This window comes from Periophthalmus magnuspinnatus, chromosome 20 (assembly GCF_009829125.3).
Source record: "Periophthalmus magnuspinnatus isolate fPerMag1 chromosome 20, fPerMag1.2.pri, whole genome shotgun sequence".
NCBI lineage: Eukaryota > Metazoa > Chordata > Actinopteri > Gobiiformes > Gobiidae > Periophthalmus > Periophthalmus magnuspinnatus.
Genome location: NC_047145.1, coordinates 25265590 through 25276965, shown reverse-complemented (window position 1 = coordinate 25276965; position 11376 = coordinate 25265590). Strand labels below are relative to the sequence as shown.

Below are 11376 nucleotides of genomic sequence, written 5' to 3'. Positions count from 1 at the left end.
TGCTGCTCGTGTTTGTCGCCCCCTCGCGGCCAGAACGCGCCTCGCACACTTCCCCAAAGTCACGTGATTTCGAGGAAGAGGCTTGAGCTCCGTCTGAGGCGCAGAGGAGCGAGCGCACTGTGCAGTGCGCACCGGGAAACAGCGACAAACCAGAGAGAAATCAGAGAGAAACCAAAGAGAGCGGATCCACACAAAGGTAAACGAAACTTACAACACTTCTGCAAATCCATCCGCACTGCGCGAGGAAATCTGCGCCAAAAACACTGCGAAAACATAGACAACTATGTGTGAAATGTGCATAGTTTTACTGTAAAGAGTTAGTGCAGAATGTTATCAGCTGTGGTTAAAGTGCAAACTGTAAACGGGCGTAATGCGTAAAAAGTTCGTCCTAGTTTTGTGTTTCGGGTATGGTCCAGCTCTAATTTTGTATTTTTATTTAAAAGCAACTGGCATCAAATTAAAAAGATATATTAAAATCTATACGTTATACGATCCAAGTTTTAGTTTAGTCCGGGTTTAGTCCGTTCGTGTCCTGGTGATATCTGCTCGTCTCGTTATCGCTTTTGCTTTGGTATTTCTGCTTATAAACTTATCTTCTACATCGTGTGTCCTCATCTGACCTCTCAGTACCGCGATCCTCCCTGTGTGTGTGTTTACATGTTTGTTTGTGTGTTTGTTTTCCCCTTAAAAGGCATATTGGTGTATTTCCGGATGAGGCTCTGTTGATTCGTTTATATCTAAAGCCTTTGTGCTGTGTCCGTGCTTGTGTTTGTGTGTCCGCGCTTGTGTTTGTGTGTCCGTGCTTGTGTTTGTGTGTCCGTGCTTGTGTTTGTGTGTCCGCGCTTGTGTTTGTGTGTCCGCGCTTGTGTTTGTGTGTCCGTGCTGTGTGTCTATGTGTCCGTGTTTGTGTTGTAACGTGTGGGTGTGTCGTGTTGTTTCAGAGTGAAGGCCATGGTCGTGGGGAAGGTGCGCTCCACTCGGAAGCTGCGCGCCTGGATGGTGGAGCAGGTGAGCTTTGGAGGAGTTTCATCCAGTTTAGACATTTGTGTGACTCCTCAGTCCAGCTCTGACCCACGGCAGAAGAAAAATATAAAACCTGTAACTTGACAAAACATTTTAGAGTGAAGATGTTTGGCTGCTTCTTCAGTTGTGGTCAGATTAGGGCTGGACACTGTCTTATATCTGTCTGAAGGGATACTCTGAAACTGGAAGCAGCTTTTGTCTCCAGTTTCTGTTTATAGACTGGGTCTGTTGTGCCTGAGACTTAGCATATTCAAATAGTTTGTCCAGTCGAGAGATTTTATGTTTTTCTTTTGCTCTCTAGTTTAGACCTTAAAGGATTTTTGGTGTTTTATAAAATCCATAAGGGACATTTTAAAACTAAAATGGGCCTGGTTTAGTTCTGGTGCAGTCTTGGTTTAGTCCTGGTTTAGTCCTGATTTAATCATATATTTGTCATGATTTGGAGGACAAAGTTATTTGCATAGCACAATTGGTCCACAAAGTAATTAAAATGCTATACAGAATAAGAAAGATATTAAAATCACTGAACCAGGACTAAAGCAGGAGGCTGGTCCCTTAAGTCCTCAGACTGTGAGATGGTTCATGTGGCTCATTTGGGAGATGTTCTTTGGTGCTGGTCCATGGAGAGACTTGTTCACAAGCAGAGCTGCTTTAAAGTCTATTCTCTGAGCCACAAGAGCCAGTGCAGAGACCTGAGCACAGGACATGTGTGAAGTACTTCCTGGTTCTAGTCAGGACCCGAGCAGCAGTGTTCTGGATGTACTGTTCTGTCTTAAGGCTCGTTTGGAGAGGCCAGTGAGCAGGACGTTACAGTAGTCTCATAAATACCTTAACCCCTTAGTTAAGTAGTTACATTCTCAATAAACTTTGTTCATTATGATATCAGTCTTTCCTCAAACATTTCCTAGGTTGTAAATAGTGTAGCTGTCATAAAGTGGTACTGACTAAAAATGTTAAATATGACAACAATGTTTTAGTCTCAACGATGTTTAGCCCAGAGTTTGCCTGGAAATCCACAATAATATCTCTGTGTATTTTTAGAAAGTTCAATGAGTCTGAACTTTTCTAGAGCCCTGTTTCTAGGATCTGGCTGAACTTACTCTGAGTTGTGGAGTCAACTCTGAGTTGATAAAACCAAACCAAAGCAAACTGAGTCACTTCAGGTTCACGTGTTGCTTGAAGCTGGATCTTCTGGGGGTGTTTTTTAAAGCTGAGGTCTCTTGCTTTGGCAGTGCGTTCCTCCAGAGTCACTTCCTTCTCGGCCCAAACAGAGGGAGCCGGCTTTGAGAAACAACTCTGAGCCACTGATGATGCAGCACAGATCAGGCAGAGGCTGGCACGGCTCAGCCAGTAGAGCCGGGCTTGAGGGAAGAGGGAGGAGCTATCTCAGGGGCACAGGTGAAGGTTATTACAGAAAAAAAGAAGAAAAAGTTAGTGGTTGTTATTTATAAGTTTACACAAGCTTCGAGAGATTAATATTTCAAACCCCCAGTTTAGGTGACATGTTTGTAACACTAAAATAAAATCGACATTATTTGTGTCATTTTTTCTAATCTTAAACCAGATCTGACAGGGTAGCAGTGTGGAGTCTGTTACCATGGTGATTCACACTGAGCTAAACTAAACCTCTTTTCAGTGACACAAAGCTGAGTGCTCCAACAGAACCTTGAGCTTTGTTTTGTTTACAGGTGAACAGTGGGAAATATCCAGGCGTCGTTTGGGACGATGAGGATAAAACCATGTTCAGAATTCCATGGAAACATGCCGGAAAACAGGACTTCCGGAAAGATGAGGACGCTGCCATCTTTAAGGTCAGAAACAAATTCAAACACAAATGAAACTGACCCCATAGTGAACTCAGTTTAGTTCCTCATTCATGAATAATCTCCAGTGATTTAGAGCATTGATTTCTTAGAAGTATGTTTTGGTTTTGTTCTGTGTTAGACGTACATTCCTACGGCAATGGAACTAAACCAACCTAGATATAAACAAGATATAAACCAGGTCTAAACCAGGTCTAAACCAGATATAAACCAGATATAAACCAGATTGTAGCTACCCTGGTTTTCTTCTCTAATAAAAGGACGTCACGCTCCTTACTGATGTTGATGTGCCAATGTTTAATCTCATTCACACTTTCCACCTTCACACCGTGAACACCGTGAAAACTAAAAAGAAAATTTGCTTAACTCTAAAACATACCAGATCTAAACCAGGTCTAAACCAGGCGGGGGGCACGTGCACTGCAGATGTTCTATTTCCCATCATGCAGCAGTGGTCATATATCACACTAAGGGAGGACAGCAGCTACATTCTGGTCATTTTGGTTAAGGCCACATTTCTTATGTGTAGCCTCATTTCACACGGGAATGTGTGACCACCTCTTTGGGAGGATAATACAACACTGGTGCATCTCACTTTGTCAAACTCTACTCACTTGACTCCGCTTTAGACTCTGCTCACTTTATTAGACTCTGCTTTGAATTTTGCTGAACACTGCCTTTAAATCGACTGTATTGCTGTAACTCAGAATAAAGATGTGCAGAACGATTCCCGTGTCTCTGTGCCTGTTCTTCGTGCAACAGAACAGAAACCGACATAAGTCGTCCCACAGGACGGCCCTGTTTACAGTCCGGTGTTTCTGATACAAACACCTGACTGCAGGGGCGGAGTTTGAAGTGTAGATACCTGTCAGACCACATATGTCAAACTCAAGGCCCGGGGGCCAAATGTGGGCCTCCACATCATTTCATATGGCCCTCGACAGGGTAAACTAAAAGTATGATGGTCTTAAAATGTAATTTTATCAGGAGATAAGCAGTTATACAGCCACATTTTACATCTAGGCTAATGCATATGCAATATTTGTCACTTGAACAAGTAATAAATACAGAAACTGTTCATTAAGTTAAAAAAAGTAGTTAGATTTATTTTACATCTGGCCCTTTGAAAGCAGCTATTTTGCTAATGTAGCCCTTGGTGAAAATATGTTTGACACCCCTGTGTTAGACCAATCACACTGTTCTGTCATGATCTGCACTGTCCACTCCTGGTTTTCCTCCCTGTGTGCTCTTCCCCCTCCCTCACCTACCTGTACCTGGAGCTGGGCGGAGCTCTCGGGTCCTCCCGCGCACACCTGCTCCCCATCTGGCTAATCACCACACCAGCCATGGATAAGAGGAGATGGGGGAAGACACTCGGTGCGAGATCGTCTGCATGTCCTCACCCTGTCTGTGTCGTCTTCTCTTGTTCCTGCCGTCCCTGTGTTCCTGTCATGCTCCGGCCCTGGATGTCTCCTGCCCGCTCTGCCCTACGCCCGTCTGGTCTGCCTGTCTGTCTTCCTGTCGTCCCTTCATGTTGTCTGTTTCTGTGTCCCGTGTTCCTGCTCACCTGCTCACCTGCTCACCTGCTCACCTCCGGATCACCCTCTGTTTGTACTTGTCCCATTTCTACAATAAATCCTGTAAATATTCCCAGAGTCTGCATCCTTTGGTCCGCTACACTCACCCATTATGACATGTTCCTTTCATTCTGTAGATCTATATTTTACGGTTACAGCACTACAGTCGGGTTAAAGGCAGTGCGCAGCAAAATTCAAAGCAGAGTCTAACAAAATTAGATTACATCCAAGTTTTATGGTCCTTAGTGGGAGTCCTGCATGCCTGTATAAATGGAGAGATGTGGCCTTGACCAAAATGACCAAACTGCAGCTGCTACAACTGTGACAGCTGTCCTTTGTAAAAAATCAAGCAATGTATATATTTTTATATTGTTCACAGTTCCCACTTTTAAACTGTATGATCATTACTGTTTTTTCCAGGCGTGGGCGCAGTACAAAGGCAAACTGACAGATGAGGAGCTGAATAATCCGGCGTCGTGGAAAACGCGTCTGCGCTGCGCCTTAAACAAAAGTCCAGAGTTCAGTGAAGTGAATGAACGTGCTCAGCTGGACATCTCCGAACCGTACAAAGTCTACAGACTGGTGCCTGTCAACGAGCAGAGTGAGTATGGCCCTCCAGGCACCCGTACATGTAGTCCTGAGTTAATCCTGGGTCGGTCCTGTCTTGGTTTAGTCCGGGTTTAGTCCTGTTTCAGTCCTTTAAACCGGGACTAAACCAGAACTAAACCAGGTCTTAAGCAGACCTGCAGAGATAACGGGGGCTTATAGACATGAGTGATTTGTACACGGGACTGGGTCTTTTATGATTCTACCAATAAATAAGAGAAGCTCAGAAAATCATCTTTACCAGTGTCTTGTCTAAAGGCTAAAGGAAGCACGACTGTGGAAAGTACATAGGTTTATTTTTGGGTGTGGTCTTGTGAGAATAAAATGTTTCAAAATGTACTTTTATTTTGTGGTAAATGAAAAAAGAGAAGTGGAAAACACAAACCACAAACTAGTTCATGAAGTGCACCTAATATTCACCAGGCCCTACATTACATCAAACTGACTCTTGACTCTTCACACGTTTTGAGTAAAATTTTATTATTAGCGTGTCTACATCTCCAAAGGTCAAAATGCTCTGTTTCACCTTGTGATGTCATGAAGTGGTAATTTTAACAGCTCCTTTTATCTTTTATTCAGTAGAGATTAGCAATTCCAGAGCTGAAATCATCCAAATGATTCTAGTGAATGGAGTTCAAAAACACAGTGGAGCACTTCCTGTATCACCACATGATGACATCACAAGGTGGAACAGAGTGTTTTCTGTTTGAGAGAAGAACATGTTAAACATGTGTGAATGAAACAAAACATAACTCCAGGGTCCTATTTCACAGGTTTAGTCCAAAGTCAGACTTTAACCCTGAAAAGAGGTCAGCTCAGGGTTTATGTTCACTCTCTCTTTGATTCACTGTGGTAACTCCCTCTGTGAACCTGGTCCAGAGCAGGTTCTTCTAACCCTGATTTAACAGAGTCTGCTCCTGAAGGAGAGCTCTGATTGGACAGTTCCCTTCCTCATTGTCAGAAGAGGAATGGTTAAAACAATGTTTAATGATGAGGATTTATTTTTCCAGTTTTATACATTTTCTTTCAATTTGTAATTTATAATATAGCACACCATTGAGAGGAACCAGTTGAGGTGGCTCAGGCATCTGCTCAGGATGCCCCCTGGACGCCTCCCTAGGGAGGTGTTCTGGGCATGTCCCACCGGGAGGAGGCCCCGGGGAAGACCCAGGACACGCTGGAGGGACTATGTCTCTCGGCTGGCCTGGGAACGCCTTGGGGTCCCGCTGGAGGACGTGTCCGGGGTGAGGGAAGTCTGGGAGTCCCTGCTTAGACTGCTGCCCCCGCGACCCGGCCCCGGATAAGCGGAAGAAAATGGATGGATGGATGGATAGATGGAATATAGCACATCTCAGGTGGAGTTTATCAGCTGGTGTCAGGCAAATGGATGTGAAGTGTTGCCTTAATATTCATTTAATAAATGTATTTAATTCCACGTATAAAAGTACAGTTGATGTTTCTGCTCCAAATGCTCTCATATATATCAGACCTGTATGTACAAAATGATGGTGTTGTATTAGTACTTTATGAGCTACAAAAGTCTAAAAACATTTGTGTTTTAATGCATCATACTAATTATTCATTAAGGTATTACTTAACATCCCATTTTAATATCAAACTTTATTTAACCTCACATGACCCCTGTCACTAAGATGGATGCCTCCTGTGGTTTACCGTTGCCATGGTGAATCCTTTTTTCTGTGATCCATTGAACTCAAAGTGAACAAACTGTTAGGGATCAAACTCCGCTCCTCTGAGTCACGACTTAAACTCTGTTAGTCGAGCCTGTGGCGTGAGAGGAAGTGTGTTTGTGATGAGGAAACAGAAGAACAGAAAAAAGCTCAGTAAAAGCCTTTAAGAAATGCTCTCCCAGTCTGGATAATAAACATCAGAGCAGTAGTGCCATATGACTGCAGTACTTATGGTTTCATAACTCATTTCTAACTAATTGTGTCAGATGCCCTCCCATCCTGCTGTATCCCTGTGTGTCAGATGCCCTCCCATCCTGCTGTATCCCTGTGTGTCAGATGCCCTCCCATCCTGTTGTGTCCATGCAGTGTTAGTCTGAGACAGGAGCAGATCAAATATTCATTTTGCAGATGCTGTGGTTGGAGAAATACAGCAGGAGAATGGACCTTGGTGGAATTGACTTTTGGAGATTTTTTATAGATACATTTATTTAATCTTAATTTTTGTGTTTATTTCTCAGGTTTGACGCCTCCTGAAAAGAAGATTCGTGAGAGGAGCGGACGAAAACAGAAACGAAGGAGCGCAGACCAAAGTGAACCTGAGCTTAAACACATCAAAACTGAAGAGTGCAGTCCAGAGACCAGCCTCCAGGTCTGAACCAGGACTAGACCAAGTCCAAACGAGGAATAGACCAGGACTGAACCAGGACTGAGCCAGGACTGAACCAGAACTAGACCAGGTCCAAACGAGGGCTAGACCAGGACTAGACCAGGACTGAACCAGGATTTTAACCAGGTCTAAATCTGGACTAATGTGATAAATAATAATGCATGTTGTGATTTGTTTCTCTAGTTTACTGAAGTCTTTTTACCAAGTGAGATTCCAGTTGAGAGCGAAGAGACAGTGACCAACCACATCCCCAGACCATCTGAAGGTCTGTTACACTCCACCAATATTCAAACATAAAATATTAAATAATAAATATGTTTATGGAAACTTGTACTTCCATAAATCCATTCACACTTTTCCTTCTGTGGTTCAGAGATGGATGAGATCACACTGGATGTCCGGATCGAGGAGACTGTCCCATCTGCTCAAACAGGTAACAACAAAGCACAGGCTGTTCAGCAACTATAAAGGTGTTATTTCATTTGAGGAGCTTTAAAATTTGACTAAACCAGGTCTAAACTAGGACCACCTCTGTATTGTTTCCACTTCCTGCAGAACTAAAACAGAACTAAACCAGGACTGAACCAGGTCTAAACCCGGTCTAAACCCGGTCTAAACCTGGTCTAAGCTCCGGTCCAAACCCCAGTCTAAACCCAGTGTCTCTCTCCTTTTTCCCAGGCACAGACTCTTTCCGTGTGGTGGTGCAGTATTTGGGACAGGAGGTGGTTCGACAGCAGGTCTGTAGTTCGGATGTTCGAATCCAGTACCTGCGCTCTCCGCTCTGCCCTCCCTCTTCGGTCCCACAGGGGGCACAGTTTCCCCGTGTGCCCCTGCCAGATCCAGGGTTGTCTCTGGGGCACGGGGAGGAGCTAGCTGCGCTGCACACACTCCTCCCCTTTATGGAGAAAGGCATCCTGCTGACCTCCACCAAGAGAGGGGTCTACGGCAAGAGGTTCTGCCAGGGACGGGTGTTCTGGACCGGGCCACACTCAGAGCAAGGCCTACATAAGATGGAGAGGAACACAGAGCCAGTGCTGCTCTTCTGCAAAGAAACATTCAAACAACGTGAGTGCAAGCACAGGGAAAGTGGGGCTAAAGCAACGTGACTAAAGAGTGACTAAATCTGGACCAAATCTGGACTAAAACTGGACTAAAACTGGACTAAAAGGTGAGTAAAACAGGGAGTAAAGTTTGATTAAACCAAGAATGAATACAGGTGCTAAACCAGAAATAAACCAGGAATAAACCAATGACTAAACCAATCAATAAACCAGGGAGGGCATGTGACACAGAAGGGAATTTCAGAACATGTTTGCAGAGGTCTAAACTACAGGGTTAGCTATTTTTACACAGAATAAGACCCCATGGAGACACAGGGAAGGCATCTGACACACCGGGAGGGCATCTGACACACAGGGAGGGCATCTGACACAGATTTGAGACCATGTTATAAAGTCCCTAAACTAAACGTGTTTGTGTGTTCAGAGCTGGAGCTGTTCTGTGCAAACGGAGGAGAGCGACCTCAGTGCAGCTTCACTCTGTGTTTTGGAGAAGAGCTCAGCGAGGCCGAGGACACAAGCAAGAAACTCATCATAGTACAGGTACTACTACTACTACTGTTAATACTACTACTACCACTATTACTACTAGTATTGCTAATATTGTGACTGCTACAACTACTACTACTACTACTACTGCTACTCCTTGGGTTGCAAAACCAGTAATATTAGTAGCAGTTGTTGTAGTACTTGATGTATAGCCCTGGTTGTATTTGTACTATAAATAATACTTCCTCCACTCCTCAGATCGGGTTGCCGTGGGCAGAGCAGCAGGTGGAGAACTTTGAGTCCATCGTCCGCTCCATAAACTTCTTACAGACTCTGGCCGATCAGAGTCCCATGAGAGAGATCACTCTAGACCTGGAGCCCGTGGACTAGACCAGGAGTAGACCAGGACTGAACCAGGACCACAGTAAATCTGGAACCACAGACTGAGGAGGGTGGGATGGGGTGAAATATTTCTGACTTGTCGGTGATAGTTCTTTGACCATTGTGAAGTATGAACTTGTGTAGGTTCCTCTTTCGGGCTGCATTCACAGCAGCTTTTGAGGTTTATAGTCCAGCTTAAAATCTGCACGGATGTGCTGCACAGCTCCTGGACACTCTTGTACGTGCACCCCAGTTGAAAAGTTACTACATGTCAACATCTTGGAGCAAGGATGTATTGTCCTATTAACAAAATCTGTACGATTTAAAGGGCCCATATTACAATATTTTCTGATCTATGTTATAATGTTTCACCATCGCACACCTCGAGTTGTGTTTTGTTTCATTCACACGCTTAACACACAAACCCTGCATAGGTAGCTATTAACTTGAAAACTACAATACAATACAATAATAAACAATGACATCACAAGGTGGAACAGAGCATTTTGAGCTTTGGAGATATAGACAGACTAATAAAGTGTGACTCAAACATGTGTGAATGAAAGGAACACAACTCCAGGTCTGTTTTTGAGGAGGTCACAGCGTACATGACTTAAAGCTCACAGTAGTTTATTTTGTGGACCCTGCTTAGCTCCGCAGCTCGTCTGGTTCAGGTCTACCATAAACCAGTCTTTAGTCCTGATGCACACCTGGTTTGGTCCGGTTCTAGTCCCACTTTAGTCCCATAGGTGCTCTATGTAACTTTTCTCCATGGAGCTTGAGACGTTGTCATTCCTCACTCGTCCAGGAGTGATTTAGTGAAGAGAACGTTTTGACAGTGGTCTGGACACTGTTGTCCACTGTTGCCCAAAACATTTTTGTGTCCCGCTGTTGAAACCTCCATGGAGCTTTTATTGTTATGCCTGCAATGTTCAACAGTATGACTTTAAATGTATCTATTTCTATTAAGACAAGTAGGTGATAGCACAAGACAAAGTTAGTTTTTTTTTTTACCATAAAGTAACATCTGTAATTAAATAATGCAAGATGTTTCAGTAAACGTAAGAACCTCTCTATGGGGACACGCTAGTAACAGACCCCTCAGTATAAAAGTTACATGTTGAACTATAAATAAGTATATATATATATATATATAAGTTTACATGAATCATGAGCCACAACAGTGACTGTTGCTTTGCTCAAATCGATACCTTGCAGTGACATCGCACTGGGGGTGTCCTACATGTATAGTAGAATTTTCAGCCGTTATTATGGTGACACAGTGTAGACCTAAAAGTTTTAAGATTTAAGTGTGAAAACTTGAGCATTAACAGTGAAATCACTGGTGATAAGTCCTCTGCCCCAGCCCCATTCCAGATTCCCTGAACAGCTGTTCATGTTTGGTAGAAAAGTCCACTGTACGCACTTAGATGTAGCACTTTTCACTTTTTAACCTTAAATATGTGTTATTGTTGTCATAGAAACAGAATACTATGTTGGTGACAGGAAGCACTACATATAAAACCTGTGTATTTAAATGTTACAAATTATGACCTTAAATATAATTCTCTGTACAAGTGTTTGTTTTTTTGGTCGTCTCTTTATTTAATCCAATTTAAAGTCTCATATCATTTTTGGGATAACTTTTTTTTTTTTAAATAAAATAATCCACCATTTTAAGATACTTTGCGTGAGACATCAACTGATCTAGTTCCTGAGTCAGACCTGGTTTCAAGCTGGTTTCAAGCTTACACCTGGGTAACAATGAGTTAAATTTCATTTCTGGTGGTCATGGGTTAGACCTGGTTTAGTCCTCGTTCTGGCATAGTTCAGTCTTGGTTTCTGGATTAGTCTTGGTTAAGGTCTAGTTTTGTAGTAGTTGGGTAGTAGTTGGGTCAATCCTGGGCAAATCCTGGTTTAGTCTTGCTTCCTGGATTAATCCTGGATTAGTCCTGGTTAAGGCATAGTTCCTGGGTTAGACCTGCTTTAGTCCTAGGTTAGAGGTAGTTCCCAGTTTAGTCCTGGTTTAGTCCTGATTTCTCAGGTAAAGAGGCAGAAAAC

The 11376-nt window shown here is 43.3% G+C and overlaps 1 protein-coding gene across 1 annotated transcript; it reads left to right on the top strand.

Annotated features, from left to right (window-relative positions):
- The first annotated feature begins 90 nt into the window (after positions 1 to 90).
- irf9 (interferon regulatory factor 9) lies at positions 91 to 10997 on the top strand. Its single transcript, XM_033985518.2, has 10 exons — positions 91 to 196; positions 942 to 1008; positions 2712 to 2834; positions 4844 to 5024; positions 7239 to 7369; positions 7571 to 7652; positions 7761 to 7820; positions 8066 to 8452; positions 8873 to 8988; positions 9193 to 10997. The coding sequence occupies exons 2-10, from the start codon at positions 952 to 954 to the stop codon at positions 9322 to 9324; spliced, it is 1269 nt and encodes a 422-aa protein (XP_033841409.1). The 5' UTR covers positions 91 to 196; positions 942 to 951; the 3' UTR covers positions 9325 to 10997.
- Positions 10998 to 11376: the final 379 nt, after the last annotated feature.

Excerpts from the sequence above, each read along its gene's own strand:
- irf9 (XM_033985518.2), top strand. The coding sequence starts at position 952 with ATGGTCGTGGGGAAGGTGCGCTCCACTCGGAAGCTGCGCGCCTGGATG. Across the intron at positions 5,025-7,238 it reads GGTGCCTGTCAACGAGCAGA|GTTTGACGCCTCCTGAAAAG; the intron begins GTGAGTATGGCC and ends TTTATTTCTCAG. Across the intron at positions 7,821-8,065 it reads TGTCCCATCTGCTCAAACAG|GCACAGACTCTTTCCGTGTG; the intron begins GTAACAACAAAG and ends CCTTTTTCCCAG.